Source organism: Opisthorchis viverrini (genome assembly GCF_000715545.1).
Source record: "Opisthorchis viverrini unplaced genomic scaffold opera_v5_263, whole genome shotgun sequence".
Classification (NCBI taxonomy): Eukaryota; Metazoa; Platyhelminthes; class Trematoda; order Opisthorchiida; family Opisthorchiidae; genus Opisthorchis; species Opisthorchis viverrini.
In genome coordinates this window covers 150,473-168,322 of record NW_008751923.1, presented here as the reverse complement: position 1 = coordinate 168,322, position 17,850 = coordinate 150,473, and the positions used below count along the sequence as shown (strand labels likewise).

The window sequence follows — 17,850 nt, the reverse complement described above, 5'->3', positions numbered from 1 at the left end:
GCGACATGCGGTTGTAAAAAAGGGAAAAATATGAGGTCATTACGGCTATCAGGACGACAATAGTATTCTTGCTTTGACTTTCGTTAATCTAAATGAGGATTCTGTCGATTATGTGAAGCTACTTGAGTCCATAGCCAAGCTCCCTTGTGAGATAACTTATGTAGCCTCTCATCAAGCCAATGGGCACATTCAAGTTGAAACCCCCAGCAAGTGGCACTCTTTCTGTTCTCCAGTCTTCTCGGAAAAGTTAAAGATGACTAGCATTAACTCTTATCTGGCTGTATTTGGAGACAGTGGCTTCCCATAAGCATATCGTTTTGTATTCTGAAAAAAGACCGGTTACTCGTTATAGGATTTCACTGCAGAAGGCGTTTGCTTCCCCACATTCGTTCGCATTAGGCGGGTTCTTGTAGGTTTGGGGGGAAGGGAGGACTGTCGGCGACCTTGATTCTGAGCGACCTATCACCATCAACACGTGCAACTCAGTCGCAGCCATTCAGCGGCGACTAAGATATACGTCATGTGATTTTGAAAGGTCACGATGGGGTCGCTTTTGTGTAAACGTAGGAGAATTACAGTAAGCCAATTAATCCTGAACAGGAACATTCCCACTATTATGCAGTGAGGCTTATCTTTTTCCAACCTATGACTCACGCATGGCAGTCGATCGGCAAACTGTCAGTTGCTTCCCCCGTTCTACAACATGGTTGAGTTTGAAGGTCGGCAAACTTATCCCCTAATCAAAATATTGGAAAGTGACTTTAGATGCGATACATCAACATTTGAAGGACCACTCTGAGAATCAACTGAGTCACCTGTATGTTATCACACAACCAAAGTGGCTGTACAAATTTCGCACTACATTTTAGTCGGCGCGATATTCGAGTTTTAGTCCTAACCATTGAGTCAGTAAGGACCCTGCACTACCGGTTTTGCCCGTCCCTGGGCCCAGCAACTGAGCCTAGCTTCCATGTCAAAAATAATTGTCACAAACGTACCATTTTGCTAGAAATTTGAGGTCCAAGGCTGTTTGACGAGCCTCAAGAAGGGCAAGACTGGTGTAATGGTCTGCTCGAACTTTCCTCGGCGTAATTGATGGCATGAAACTCAACCAAGCTGCGTGAGAAAAACGATTTCTCTCTCGACAAACACTGGCTTGTTATAATCACTTGAACCTGCTGCGTTTCTTCCTATGGACTCGGCGAGATTGCGCAGAAGGGTCTGCTACTGATGATGCCCGTATCACACGATTTACCTTACTCTTCTCCGTGGGGAAATGTTAGTTTTTGTTGACGGCGAGGAACTTCCGGCAATCTTAAGTTCTCGTTTACAAAGGTGCAATTCGCTAATGATGCTAGAAGGGTTTCCTGAGAATCAGCATCAAATGCATCCTGTTTAGTGTGGTTTTCCTAGACTTGGGTTTCCCCAAGAGGGAGGTATTCCAAAACAAAAATCATTAGAAACATTTTCCCAAGCAGGTGCGGGCAGAAGCAACGGTCGATTCAAATGTCATGGCAACCACCAGACTCTCCAGAGATTACCGTTCTAGATAAGTGGTACGAGTGAGACGAAACAATGGACAACTTTTTCATAAATGATTAATGCATGACGTGACTTGCGCTGCGTGTGGTCATGATCATCTACTCCTGCAACAGTACGAACTATTTCAGAATGCTACGAGACATTTTGTGTGGACCTATTTCCTCTTTTTGCTGGACAAAGTGGACATCATCCAGAGATTTTCAAGTGACAAACTTGTTTCTTGAACGTTGTTGAGCTTTTTGCTGCACTGCGAATAAGCAGAGAGCAAAGAGATAGCCCAAAGACAGGAAATAACCGGAATAATCGGATAAGTAATTCATTTCGCTCGATGAGAGGTAGCTACGTAAGAGGTACGGGTTCTACTCGAGGAAGTCACTACTCAGTTAGAATTGGGAGTAATGTGTACTGCTACTCTAATTAACGACGCTAGAGTAGACAGTGAACTCACTTGGCAGGAAACAAACAAACCAGTTCGGTTAGTTAGAAAATCCGTAGAGGAGCCATAGTTCATCATTTCCAAAGGTTTGTTCACTGAGCTAGGCAATTTGGTCAAAGACGATTTATGACCAGTCGAGGTGATGTCAACAGTGCATTGTGCGAGGGAAAGTGCATCCAAGTTGGAAGTGGGGTTGGAATTAGCTGCAACCCAGATTAACGTGGTTCATCTGTAGTGTTCATCTCATGAATCTCAAGGCTGATTTGAATCTAAAGCCTGCCAGTTAGTAGGTGAACACTCGACTACATCTGATCAATCGGCCGCGAACTCAGAGGGGAATTAGAAAACCAGTCCTCTGGTCACAAAATGAACATCAGTTGACTCAAAGTTGAGTCCTCAAGTAAGAGTTTGCACACAACCTTTGCGTCCCCGTGGAACGATTGCAGGTACTTCGTAGCTAGTAAACAGGTCTATTAAACTGAATTTGTAGGGGACACCCAATTAAAGTGTTATATCTGCTAATTCGTCAGTCTGTGGTATCTGCTGCTGACCCGCTCCACAAAAGGGAACACAACAGCTTTATTCCGAACAAGCGAGTGAGTGAGAGTGCAATAGTTACAACGGACCCACGCCATTTAAAGGGGACTTTCTGACATTGATCCAGGCTGTCTGATAGGCGTTAGTGAACACCCATCAACATCGATCGTGCCTCTATGAGCTGTTCACATTCGGCCGTGCTTCTGTGGCGTGCCTGAACACTCATCAGGTTTTGCTGAATTGATTGAATGACTGACTGGCCTGGGTGCTTGCCGGCTTTCCCATTGAGTTTTTGGTGGAGCAGTAGGTTCCGGGCGTTCTGAGGTTGCTTTCAATAATCTGACCCTCCTGGTAAATAGTCACAAAAATCCGTACCTCATTTTGGTCATATTTGCCAGATCCTCCTTGACGATAGTGCATGGTAGAAATGATCCATCTTAAGTTCGTTCTAGGGGTTAATTTGAGCACGTGTATTTCAAGATCCACCTCGTGGATGAAGATATTTATGAACTGTCATGACCAAAGGCCCACGATCGACGAGGTTTGGATCGATCTTTCGAGAAAATACTGGAGATTCTGAACGAGAATACTGGAAGTAAGTTATTCATTTAAGTCAAGGATTGGAATAGTCCCCACGCTTCTAATAGATGTTTATCGTGGTCCCCGGATCTTATCCGATGGGCTGACCTGTTCTTATTGTGTCTCAGTATACTGAAGCACAGAGAGTCATGGAGTAGTTAGTACGAACTGTCTGACTGCTATGAGAAAGTTCAATTATTTGGCGTATGGACAGCACGAAAAATAGATAGAAAGCCATTTTAAAGGTAGCCCAATTCTGGCTGGGCAAAAAAGTCATTTGTCACGGGACCAACAACCTGTTAACATCTTGCTGAAAACAACAAGGTGCCCTAAACTGGCTACTCAAAACGCAATACTGAATTTCTTCTATGGGTAATTACTTCTAGGTTGCTAGTCAGTTTGTTTGATTCCAAGTTACATCGGACTCATTTGAGCAGCCTCCTCTAGTCTCGATGTGTGATAATTGAGGTACACAAGTATAATGAAGGGACGCAGTCCAAACGCACTGTCCAAACTCTGAGCATCCAACGACAGTTTTTTAAATTGAAAGATGGCAACTTTTCAGAAAAGTTTTTGCAAACAGGCGGTAGACAGTCAAGGTTGTTTCTGCGAACCAGACAAGAAACAGATTTCCAAGGAAAGTCACACATCGACACACATACATCTGTGTCGCTGTTATTAGAAAGCTGCCTGACAAGGGCAACGCGGAAACGACACGTACAGAAGAAACATGTTATGGAGTACTGATGTCTTGTTCCAGACGGTGGATACTGGGCGTCGACTTGTCTGTCGACGTCCGCACATTGTTAATTAGATAACGTGGAGAACAAGACCAAGCGTCATTCGCAACTGTATGCATGTGTGTATATAGAAAAAAACCTGTGTACTTATTACGGAAGTGGCAGCGTTAAACAAGCACCGCGATCGCTAAGTCCATACCAATCCCATAGGTAGTTTGCAGTCAAAGAATTTTTTGCGGAAAAAACACCGAAAAAGTAGTAAGCTTTATGTGAAAAAACAAGGATGTTTGCCCTTCAAATTGACGCCTTCGATGAGAAAAATGTAAGCTATATCGATCAGTGAAGTTAATGGCATTTGTCACGCAAACTGACGCGAGGGATGTATTATCGATTGGAAATAATGGATAGAGTTTGTGGGAAATTTGCATGGGAACAATGCGTCACGCAAGTCGATCATGCCAACTAGGTTCAGAGCTCGGTGAATTCGATTATACTTTGTCCTATCCCGAAGGGATCACACCTCAAGAATGATGAGATGAGTCGGTCAATCGAGGTCGAAATTGTTTTGTGTACTTAGACCATTTAGACGGCCTAAACTCAGTGTTTGAAGAGGACTTGATTGTTGTTTAACATTATGTTGAGGGCGCGGGGGCGCGTGGTTAGAGCGCGGATTCGCTGACTGAAAAGTCCGTGGTTCGAACCCGACCTCTGACTGTCGACTTCCTCTGTCTAGGCTTGGGCAACCTGGCAGTATCTCAGCCATCGTGCTTCCTTCTGGTGTCATGGCAACTAGGCACTGAACAATGTTAAAGGATGTCGGCATAGGAAACGTATAATGGTTCGACTCACTGCACAATTTTACACGTTCACTGAATGTGTAGCGTTAAACTAACAAGAATCACAAAAGGCAAGAGCCTGTCGCTCCAGAAGACATTCGGTTATGAGGACGTTCTTACCTATCATTCATCACTTTACTGTTTGTCACAAGCTGACAGCTTCGTTTTTTTTCTAAATATGCACCCATCAATAACTTGAATCGCTTCCTACGCGTCGTCACATATTGGCCATACTGTCAATATTAGACCCGCCTTTGGGCACTTTGAGATTTCCAGCAAAAGAACCGTTTGTTTATTTGGATCTCATTTGCGAAAACACAAGCTATCTTCAGCCATACTGTCAGTATTAGACCCGCCTTTGGTCACTTTGAGAGTTCCAGCAAAAGAACCGTTTGTTTATTTGAATCTCATTTGCGAAAACACAAGCTATCTTCGGCAAGTGCAGCAATGTGACTACAGATTTGGTTTCCACCGCTAAAATCTCTCGCTTATGGTCTCTTTTGACTGGATATGTTGTACCATGACGCGGCCTGGTTCGTTCATAGAAGAACAATATAAATGAGAGATTTGACTGAGATTCAGGTAAGTCTCGTGAAAACCAGATTGACATGCGAGTGAGTTTAGCTGCTGAATTTCGTGTGTTTTAGGTCGGAGGTGAACAGGGACTGCGAATACCTAATTAGCTCTAAGAACGTTCAAAGATTGTCGAGGCAGTTTCAGTAACCTTACGAGTAGTGTGCTAGGTCTATGCAAAATAATCTATCATGTTTGGTCTTTCTAGAACGTACTCCCATGAAAGGTTTACGGTAACGGAGGAACTAAAGCAAATTTTGGGGCGTGTAGCGGTTCGGAGGTCAACACTTTTCTGTTGTCACTACGATATCCGTGGAGACTCATCGTTTAGTTGCTATGATGGGAATTAGAAACCATTGAAAGGGGTCCGACAAACATTGTGGTCCTTTTTTGAAGGGTACAGTATAAAGTGCGTTTTGAGGAAGGAAATTTACAGCGGAACAGGCGAAGTAGACCGTTCGCTTTCGACCTTGTTGATCTGAATGGTTTTTAGATTCAAACTTTTCGACTTAATGTAATAAACCAATCTAAAGTATAAAATTTTGAAGCATCCACCAAGAGGGGGTTCAGGCGAGCACCGCCCATTTGTTGTCACCAAATTTGTAAGATACGTCATACAAGAGGGAAGCACGCTTTCTTGCATCTGTCTCATACTCGAGAGAGATCGCCACTACGATATTTTATTGAAATCAATAAATTTCTACTTAGATATGACTCCGAATCGGCATGTAAATCGATCAATAACACATCGAATATCCCTAGCCCGCAGGTATTTAAGACATCTCCTATCTTTACTTTTTATATTTATACGAATATATATATCCAAGCGTTTGACGAATTCCCGGAAATCGAAAAGATTCTCAATCGTCGATTATACTCCGGACAAAAATAGGCCTTTCCCTTTCATTAGGGAAATTACCCACAAGGTTGCCTAAATTTCTTCGACAGCCCACGACCGGTTTCACCCTTCCAGTTCGGGTTCATCAGGTAGGCGCAGTCAACCTTATGATCTACTAGAACCCAAATTGGACTGTTTTCGAGAAATACACCTATTTGTAAATCAATTTAGTTTTTACCAGAGACTCAACTGAATCTCCCGTTTATGATATTCTACAACTGAATGTGCTGCACACAGGTCGCCCCATGTTTCAGTTGGCACGATGTTCGAGATATCGCAATATATTTTCATAAAGGAAACTACTCACAAAGTTGCTGAAAACTCTTCGACATGTACATGACTTCCCTTCTTGATATGACCTTACTTATAACATTGAGGAGAAATTCTGGGCGGCTCACTATCGGCATCACTTGGCCTCAACAGATGAGCTCAGTTTCAAAATTCCACCAAAATTATCTTCTATTAGGACATCAGATTCAGTATGTATGGAGATAAAGAGCGTGTTGAAAATTAAGTTGGTGATAACGAGCTACATCTGATTACCTTTGTTAAAGTGTTCTTCCATCCAATTTGACTCCGTTTGCTATAATACTTACCCGATCAATCTACTTTCATTTGTATGACAGGACTTGTAAGGTAGAGGCCCATTAGGCTAGCCTAGTTTTTTGAAATTTGAAGCACTTTATTGGGTACTGGAAAGCAAACTTTGGCTTTGTGTGCGAGTTAACATGGTGATGACAAAAGACTAGACCAGACTAGACTAGACTAGACTTAGTAGAGTGTCACGTTTGTTTGCAAACGCCTTTGGCTTGAGTTCCACTCATCCGGCTACAATACACAATACCGTCAGCGGTCCACACTGGATCTGAAAGTGATGGCTTTAGCATCGCAGGAATGTAGTTTCGGGGATAGCACAATAACGAAAAGACCTTACAACCAAGATGAACCAGGATTCGGTAGAAGCCGGACCTTTAGCTGAAGTTTCACTCAACCGGCTTCAATACACAATACCGTCAGCGGCCCACACTGGATCTGAAGGTGACGGCTTTAGCATCGCAGTAATGTAGTTTCGGGGATAGGACAATAACGAAAAGACCTTACAACCAAGATGAACCAGGATTCGGTAGAAGCCGGAAATTAGAACAGATTTATTTCTAATGTACTACTCATAAGGTCGCTGAAACTTCGTCGACAACCCACGATTGGTTTCGCCCTTCTTGGGGCTAGTCAGGTAAGGGCGGTCCACGAGTTTCCGCCAACCTTATGTTCTACTTGAAACCAAATTGCACGAAATTAGCACTCATTTGCAAACCAATTTGGTTTTCTCCGAGACTCACCTGGAACCCAACTGAATCTTTCGTTCTTGATGAGTCCAGGCAACTGAATGAGCTCAGTCGCTACGATATTCGAGATATCGTGATACATGTATATTTTGTAATATACTGCTCATAAGGTTGCTGAAAATTCATCGACAGCCCACAACCGGTTTCGCCCTTCTTAGGGCTCATCCGGTAGGCGCAGTCTACGAGTTTAGAAAAATCTATATAGGTTAGTGAACGGAACGGGTTTCATTAGGCAGGTGGCTGATCCACACTTTGGGATAACAAAATATTTTCCCCGTCGTTCTTGTAAAAGATGACTTGGTGAATCAAGATGGTTCTATTTGTTCAATCAAACAAATTTTCAAGCAAACGAGACGTACTACCTCATCCTGCGTACATCACCCTTGATTTTGCGGACGGAATCTGCCCATCATCTACCCTTCTGAGTAGATAGTAAAAAAACAACCGGTGAACGCCAGATGTTGTGAGTTACACGATACAAGAGAATGGATTTAGCAGGTGCGTGACACAGTCATACTATCTATTTGAGACACTGTATTTCGCCAGCAGATTTCATCTTTCTTGGAATCCAACAATCCAAAAACAATCATTTGAAATAAACTAGACAGGTAAAGCTGCCACTTGTCACCCCTGATCTGAAATCCGTTGGTTTTCTCGACTGAAACCTGACAAAATTATTTTGGGCCCCTGTGACTCAATCATTCGCTCATAATAAAGAGAGTTGGGTATAATAATAAATGATCGTTCAGCGGTAGCATCCTTTCGGTACCTAGCTGCCATGCCACCCGAAGGAAGCGCGAGGGCTGGGATACTGTCAGGTTATCCAAGCCTAGACAGGAGAAGTTGAGAGACAGAGGTCGGGTTTGAACCATGGACCATCCGTTCAGTAAATTCGCACTCTAACCACTTGGGCCATCTCGACCAAGAAAGTTGGATGGGCGAACAGAATCCACCAAGTGGCCCTCGGTTTCAGTCAGACGATTGATTTTACCACAACATACTAACTTTTGGTCTACTGTCGTTGGCTAACCGGGTGATGTCTTAGAGTTCCTCCGTCAAACTTGAGAGCACCATGAAAAGTGCATTAAGATGAACCATGACCCAAAACAGATTGGTGGTCAACTGAGAGGTGTTCAACAGAAGTGCCCAGAGAACAGAACAACTGTTGTTTCCATGACCTTCCAACCGGGCGAGTAAAGCGCAAGGTAAATTTTCGTAACCATACAAAATGTTCCCAGTTTTATCACTTGCTCACCTATACAACATTAGAGTAAATGAGCCTATTTGATGAGCCCCAAGAAGGGCGAAACCAGCCATCGGCTGTCGAGGAGTTTTTAGCAACCTTATGGGTAGTTTCTTTTATGAGCCGGAAAACAGTTTATCGTTTGCCCGGTCTCATTTTAGTCAACTTGGTATTTGTCCAACGTGTCTGAAAAGATCTAGATGGTGTCGACTAAATTGAGTTAGGTTAAACTAACACCGGGGGCACGTAGCATGATGCATACGTGACTCTGAGCTATGCAACCACCCTATTGATCCTGAAACGTGTCCACTCCCCTGTGAGAGCTGGATTGATTCAGTTTTCATAGGGTTACCATGGTGATCGGTGGTGTGAAAATCACTGGCCATTGGATGGGCGTGATCGAACGTCAGGATTTATCACTAGTTGCTTGTCTGAGCTCCAAAATATGGTTAATCTTAAGGTATGATACAGAATTTACTGTCAGGCTGCAAGTATACGCACCACCTGCTTCCACAACACTAAATGTGACCACTTTTTAAGCACCAAACGCATCTGAGAAAGACCAAGTGACGTACAACCAGACATAAGAGGGCCGCAAGCTATATCCGTTGACGGGAGTATGATATTATCAAATCGAGAGTGACAGTACGGTGATGGGAAATCGTTGAAGTTCAAGGAGAGACATGGGAAGACTGAAAAATGCAAAAAGGGGGAATATTGCCCGACATTTTTGCTATTTCCACCAACGTTTTGATTTCGTGGAACTTGGGAACAGGTAGTGCCGCAGGATACCTCTGAATAGACAGACAACCCACAACAGAGATTCGTCCCGTTCAGGGGCCCACCAGGTTTCCGGTCCCAGCATTCTAAAGAACAATGATGTGGGAAACGATTCAAAACCTCGATAAAAATGTTGGTCTCGACTGGGTTTCGAATCAGTTGAATCCAGCTGATTCTCTCGTTTATAGTGGTCCGCTTCAACTGAATGTGCTGCACCAGACTCTCTCATGTTTCACTTGGTAGATATTCGATATATTGCTATCCATAAGATGAAGCGGATCATTAAAAACCAGAAACCTAACTGCCAAAACGAAATCAGTAAGAAAATGAGAGCATTTGTCAAAATTTGTTCAAGTTTGATTCAAGCAGAACTTAAGTTTGGCCGAAACACGAACGATAGTGTTACTTGGCACCCGAAAAGTATTCACTAAGCTTGGGAGTTCAGAAAACAGCGTATTACAATGAGTCAAGGTTTACTCGTTTTTCGGGTTGATGATGACATATACTATTCCCTCTAAAATCCCAACAAAGCTCTGTCCTTACCTAATGAAGCAACTAAAGACCAACGAAGCAATACGAAGGTTTGTTGACTCATACGGTTGGTACTCACACTTCTTGATTTAAAAGAACTGTTGAACTATCAGTAATACAACTCTCCTGACCCAGACTTAAGGAATCATTTTTCATAAATCTTGGTTTTCAAATTATAAATTATTTCTCTCCAACTAGTATGTCTGGTTCCACCACGGGGGAACTATTTTTCTTTACGTCCGTGGCCGTTTTCTGATGAGTCCACTCATCAAAACATTAAACTTTCCCATTCAAACATGAAGTCTGCTCCTCGAGTCACTTCTCTAAAGTGATGTATCTGTGCACAGTTATTTCGCAGCTGAAAAAATGCTGATTAAAAACACTACTCACTCTAACTAGGATTTTTCTCTTGTCCTATTTTTCCGACGCCCTTAAAAAATTTGCCAGTAGTTTCTAGTTTACGGATATCTTGTTCCTCTATCAGTTCCGATAGGCTATCCCGGATGTGAGCTGCACCGTAAACCCAGTGCATTTGGACAGTGGGGTTTTTTGTTGTTTTCAAGAAATGACCACCTGGGGTGCGTGTTACAGCGACGATACAACATTTGGGTTTATTGGTCTTTCGAGAAAGGCGCGGGGGGGGGGGGAGAGTGCTATTTGGGAGTTGATATTTTGATACACAAATAAAACGCGTGCCATCGGAAACACGATGAAGTTTGTACCAAATAAGTTGCAAGTTTAATTACTTGGGCGATAAAGTTACTAAATCTGGGGACGATCTGATAGCATAGTCCTCACCGTAGGACTTGCTTGTTTTCTCGAAGGCATTTTTGAACAGGAAATATAGGCAAAATTCAGCACGAGATGGCTCAAGTGGTTAGAGCGCAAATCTACTGACCGGAAGGTCCGTGGTTCGAACCCGACCTCTGCCTCTCGACTTCTCCTGTCTCCTGGCTTGGGCAACCTGACAGTATCCCAGCCCTCGTGCTTCCTTCAAGTGGCATGGCAGCTAGGCACCGAAAGGGCACTACAGCTGAACGATAGGCGACATTTCGTGTCTCTTGAAGACTTTGCTCGACAATTTTGAATGACATTCAGCCGAATCATAATTTTACTGTGTGCTTTCGAAGGGGTTGTCCAATGATATGCAAGAATTTATGGGAAGGCATTGACCTCCGTCATGAGAACTTTGGTCACATTATGCAATGCGTAAAACGTATAATAACATATGTATATATATTGTGCATGCATACATATTATAGTACATACATATAATGTATTATATATTGCATTATATATTATATATATTACGGACGACCGTCTTTTCAATGAACAATCTAATCGAATATGATGGCGAAACTAGTTTTAGCAATACTCCGTTAGGTCACACAAAAAGCTTATCAGAATGGGCAGCAGAGCCCTCGATAGCTGACTTGTTTTCGTTTTGCATCCCGGAACCTTCTTTAGTTGGCAGTTGACTGTTTTCAAACCGCAGCGTGATGTGACACCGACCCACCAGCGACTCATTTGTCATCTGTGGCGCAGTTTACTTGAACTATCTGATAAGTTTGGCAGTGGAAATATTCCAGACAGTTGTGGTCTTGTATAGAGGAGAATGTCGGTAGCTCAGGTAGCGTAGATGGTCGTTGGCTTGTTCGCTGAGCTGGGCAATTTGGTTGCCCAGCACAACCACTAACCCAGCGTTACGCACAACTACGCACTGGTGATGTCACCTCGATTGGTGATGAAACGTTTGCAACCCAATTGCCAAATTGCCAAGCTCAGCGAACAAGCCAACGAACAGTTGTGGTCACATGAAACGTGCACTGTCGCGAAAAATGACTATCTTTAATGTGGTACCAGCCTAACCTAATAATGTTAGATCGTTTCCTAAACGCACATGTGCGTTTGTATACTCTTTCGTGATTTTGCGAGTTTATGGGTATATAACCTTCCTGAACATTCCCGAGATTGACTAGGCTGGTGATTCCCAACAAGTCTAAAATGTTAACCAGTTAGAAAGGAGAGAGATCCCAATTGGTACGCAAACATCGTATCTGAGATAACCTCACTGGAAGAGCCAGTCAAGGTCCTCACCACACGGAGGAGATCATCCATTTTTCATTGCAAACCATTAAGAACTGCAAGCATACCGCCTTCCGAACCAGAAATACGGGTATACAACCATTGAAAGTACCTCCCGATAGGAACGTTCAAAGTTGTCGATTCATTTAATTTGGTTGACTATCTCGATCGATTTTTCAGCCTACCGCACACCGGATGTTTTGAGATGTCACGTTGTCTCAACATGCACTGGAGGGAACGTAGCTCTGAAATTGAAAGAAGCAGGATTCACGGTTACTCAGTACCATTCTGGAATCACCCAGAAAAAGTCTATGCGCCGAAGATAGTACCCAAATTCCGGAGTTCACTGAGCTTGGTTCCGTGCACAATTAGTCAGTTGTGAGAGACTTTGCCCGTCATCAACTTTTAAAGTGTCCGAGGCCTATTGCCAACTTTCGTCTAAATGGGAATAGCTGGTGAGGGAACAGCAAACCTTCAGCTGAACATTTAATGCTTACAAGAAGTAGCAATCAAAATATTGATTCCAAAAGCGTTTGTGATCATTATTAAGGCGTCAGGTGGACCAGGCGGAATAGCTCCCACAGTTTGGTACTGACAAATTCACATTAGAAAGTATCATTTTTGTGGATCAGGGACCAACGTCATTCGGCACTTTAAATGTTTTCATTGGCTCATCATCATCATCATATTATCGTTTAAAGGGCATTACAACAAACATAAAAGTACATGTAAGCGATGGATGTAGGAGAATATTGGAAAAAGAGAAGCGTGGTTTGTCTAATTGGACGGATGGTAAACAGCGGTCCGTAGAGGGTTTGACCAGTTTAGGAATCCCAGTGGCTTACGATTTTATTTAGGTCTTGATTCACTTGACTGAAAATCAGTTAGTGCTCTGAATAGATAAGATTTTTTAACGGAGCAACAAAAACTAATTACCCAGAAATGATATCGTTTTTTACATTAGTTAATTTGTTGAGTGAAGGTTTTTTTACAAGAGAATTCAGTAACAAATGTGATTGATGTTGAAACTCTATTTATCCAATTATAGGCGAACATCGTCGCTCAGGCGGACACGGTCATCATCATCGCAGTTCACATCGACATTCATCCGAAGCACGTCCACACACCTTCAGTGAATTCAGCTCACATAGCGAAGGTGGTATTGCAGGCGGTGGTGGAGGTGGAGCAGGTGGATTATCAGGCGGTGAAGGTCACGGCCACTCGTTCGGTGGGCACGATCACGGTGCTGCCACTGCCATGGATGCCACTTTTGTGTGGAAGTTGAGCAAGTTAGGTCGCATCGGTTCCTCGCGTCTGCGGTTTGACGATGATTTTGCCGATCGGCTCAATTATCAATACACTGGAGTTCTCATGTTTCTATTCATTGGACTCATAGGGATTCGGCAATATGTTGGTAAGTACTGATCGGGAGTGGAGCATTAACTATTTCGATCGATTGCTTTTGACCTTCATTTTTCATGTATCACGATGTGACTGCTTGGGAGTCAACTTTCCTCTTCATTACAGATATTCGGTTTGAAAGAAAAGTTGGGGCCACCACACAAGCCCACGTGACTTGGGATAAACAACTTTTTGAACTTGGACACGCTTACTTGAGTAGTGGTGATGGCACTTAATCTGTTCGCCGAGCTTGGCATTTGGCTTGCAAACGTTTCGTCCCCAATCGGCTGACGGTGCCTCCTCGATCAACTGCCATCTGATCAACCACCAGTAAACACACCCGAGCTGCCTATATTTCGACAAATTTACTTGAGTAGTGTTTTAACGAAGGGTATGTCCAGCTGGGCCTTCAGTAATTTGGTGGCTGCCGAACTAACAGAGCGCGAGAAAAGTGAAGCGTGTGGGAGGTTATCTACTTTCTGGTGTGCGATGACCCCAGATTCTGTGAGCAGCCTGACCCTACATCCCAAAGCTTGGAAGTAGGCCCGAAGGCTGGAATTACGCTGATAACTTGCAACATTCAGTGGATGCCTACTAGTATTCGCTGAAAATACTGGAAAACATGGTCACAAATATATCAGCGTCAAAAAGCTTGGAAGACACTTCGAAAGTGTGTCAGCCAATTTCAACAATCGTTGTCGTCCTTGAAAGCAAAACCTTTCTACCGGGGGTAGGCGTTAGAGGGCTTGGACAAGAAGATTTAGCGTCCAACCCTTGTCCAATGTTCGGCGGTTTGAATCGACTGAAAACCAGTGTTATTTTTTCTTGGGAATAATCAGAGTATCTACCAATCAATCTGCAGGAAAACTCGTTTTAATAGCTGTTAGAATAGATGACTGTTATTGTCTTGCTTCGTATGAGTTGATGGAGTTCTTTATAGATCTACTGAGGTTTAACTAAAATCCTCATAAGCGAAGTAGGCACTGAAATGGGTATGGACGAGCTTGGTGGAAGCTCAGCCTTGTACAGGACGGAAACTCGGGGACTGCGCCAACCGACGAGCCCCAAAAAGGGCGAAACCGGTCATGGCTGTCGAACAGTTTTCAGCAACCTTGTGAGTAATGTCCTTTATGAAAATATACTGTGATATCTCGAATATGGTGCCAACTGAATCATGAGGCAGCCTGTAGCAAGCACATTCAGTTGCAGAATATCATAAACACCAGAGATTCAGTTGAGTCTCTCGTGGAAATCAAATTGATTTGCAAGTGAATGTATTTCTCTATAACTTGGTTTTATCTTTTTAGGCTTTGATTTTACCGCGTTCGCTTTCGTACAATGTATAAAGGAACGATTACAAAAGGCGATTTGCTTCTGTCGTGGCTACATGCAAGCATACTGTGGTTGTTTGAAACTCCATGCAGGGGTTTTATCTGCAAGTTCCGAGTGTGCTTTAATAGACTCCTTGACCCGAGGCCTGCTACGAGTTGAGTCTGCCTTGGTTTGGTGCCCTCGAAGACATACGCTTTGTCGATCATTGTAACTCGAATTACCGAGCGGTTTCTCCGCCTGTGGTCTGAGTTCACCCCAGCAGGTGGTACCATGATCACAGGGGAGGCGGTTTGCAGCATACTAGAGTCACTAAGGTTATTGTGTGTGACAAGGGTTGTCCTAGATACTCTGAAAAAAAGATGTTCAGACTGAGGTGGCTGTTGATCTGGCCTGAATCCTCTGAAACCATTCCACCTACCTCTGTGCTCAGTCCCCTGGTCTTACACCTTCTCAGGTTATTTGGTCCCACAGGTTGGTGGCCATACTTCGGTGTCGATCGGCACAGCGAAGCATACAGCAAAAACTCTGGAACGATAGCCAATCAGCAAGCGAGAACCACGCGCATAGTATACGTGAAAATATCAAATGAACGATTAGAGAATGACAGAACAGTTCCACTAAACTAAGCTTCGGTGAAGCAGAGCTGGATACACAAGAACGAGATATTCGGGATGACAAATAGGTGGTCAAAGGCTCGGGACCTAAAGGCAAATGCCTTGAGTTGGTTCTTTCTAGAGTTTTCATCTCCCCGGGTTTCATCTGTACAAAGGATGAATGAAGATGGCTGTCACACCTGATAAAGACATCCTGCTTTAAACCTTGCCGACTCGGGTTCTTGTTACGATACGGAGGAGCTCATTTAGACAGCTTGGTGACAAAAGGCACAGGATACTGCGCGTTCGTGCTTTGTTGAATCACCTGTGAACTAAAGACCGTTGTTTAAATGCACTCGTAGCGTGATTTATTTGCAGCACGTCTTCGGAAACAGAACAGACTCTTTGATTAAAAAAAGCTCGGAACAATATAGAAAAGCAATCAGAACCATTGTGCGTTTATATTCGAACGAATAATACGTGAATGAATCGAGATTTTGTATAGCATGTGGATCCGCTGTTTGTTCAACTGTTCTGGTCTTTTTGTTGGCACCAATAAGAGTGCATGCACATTACTTCACAAGGTACCATATCTCATCTTTAGGGAGCAAAACCGTAGTACCGCTGGCCAAATGGCAGTTATGGTAGCTTTGATGAACAAATCCGGAAGTCTTGTCAAACTGCCGTCGTATAACATAGAATGAGCAACAAAATCGTTGCCTAGGTAACCTGATAAAAACTGACAAACATACCTGTGATATCCGGACGAGATACAGTATTGTATAGTCCCAACTGGTTTTTCTGTTGTTTGGGATAGCTAATGTACTAAGCTCAGGTGCGTATTTTCGTTCTACTAAGCCAATTCGACTATAGTACTAATGGAAGCATGGGGTTCGATTTCACATCAATGATCGAAGTTGAAATTCGTATGGTTCGGTATTGGTGTAAGTCCCAAAAGAGGTTAGGATTGATAATGACAGTGACGGCAAGAATATAAAGAATGAGAGTGCCGAGGTTTTGCTTTTATCTCTCATCAGCGAGACAAGTAAATCTGGTATTTGAACCTTATACATTAGCTGCGGTGATATATACCGATAGGACCTGAGACGAATGCATCTCAGGTGTATAATCAATTGACCGATGGCCTACAAGCTGAGAGCCAAAAGGCTGCCTTATTGATTAACAGTAGACAAACAAATGGCCCAAGCACAGTCTTTAGAATTGTACCACTACCTTTAAACTGTCAATTTCTAAGAGTAAGGAGGGTTGTGTTAGAGATTCTACCGGAAGATCAGTTTGGATAGCCATCCGACCATAGCAGACCTCTTATTGTACACAGCTTCCTTTGTAACACATCAATCAAGCATATCTTGTGAGCCGGACATGTGACCACGTATCCCCTCTTTTTTCCAGACAACAACTGCATAAGTTGGTTGTTTTCTTTTGCGTGATATCCCACGCTTCAGTGTGCTATCTTGTAGGCGAGTAAGCAAAACATTCAGCGGTGGCATTCGGTCGCACACCGCTCTTTCATCGTGAATTCAAATTCAGAATGCGCACTGTTGATTGACAAAATATCTGCACCAACAAAACGAGATCACCCACGTTTTACCGCTTGTGATCCGGCGTACCGGTGGTGTTTGTAGCTGGTCACCAAAGTCCACCAAGGTCATGAATAGTGCATCTGGTTGGTGGCGATCTCTTGATAAAACCACATTCAAACCTGCCTAAAATCTCGAGAAATACACTCACTTGCAGATCAACTGGGTTTTCACGAGAGACTCAACTGAATCTCTCGTTTATGATAGTCTACAACTGATTGTGCTGCACACAGACAGCCTCATGTTTCAGCTGGAACGATATTCGAGATATCGCAGTATATTTTTATAAAGGAAACTACTCACAAGGTTGCTGTCGAAGAATTTTCAGCAACCTTGTGAGTAGATGCATAAAATCTCGTCGAAAAAATATTAACAATAAAAGTACAGCGTCAACTGTCTTCCAAGGTGGGGACAGACGACAAAGTTTTACTGTATGTCTCATGTAAGTGGCCAAAAATGGTTAATTCTCTGATGTAAACGAACACCGATGAATGACAGTGAAGTATGCTGTGAAGATATCAACTTATCTTCCATGATTGCATCTTCGCTAGCAAATTGTTACTTAGACTCATCAGCATGGCGGGCGCACAGCAAACTAAGTGCTTTCAAGTTCACCTTTCAAGTTCCTGTGCCTTAAACCTTTATCAATCTGTTGTGCATCTCTCGAGATTGGTGGAAATCATGTTGAGATCCATCTCATTCAAGAAATTGTCCCCCTGTCTTGACACAGTCATTCTAGTGATTCCACACCAGAAGGGATAGCAGTGAGCTTGAGTCCTGTATATATATATATATATATA

General features: G+C 43.2%; 1 protein-coding gene across 1 annotated transcript in view; it reads left to right on the top strand.

Moving 5' to 3' along the window:
- Positions 1-12,960: 12,960 nt before the first annotated feature.
- The window catches only part of T265_09271 (hypothetical protein), a gene marked incomplete at both ends in the record, with an annotated part of 57,461 nt that continues 52,571 nt past the window's right edge, over positions 12,961-17,850 (top strand). Inside the window, one exon of the mRNA XM_009175297.1 lies at positions 12,961-13,537. Coding sequence (XP_009173561.1) covers positions 13,381-13,537 — 157 coding nt within the window. The remainder of the gene's footprint in view (positions 13,538-17,850) is intronic.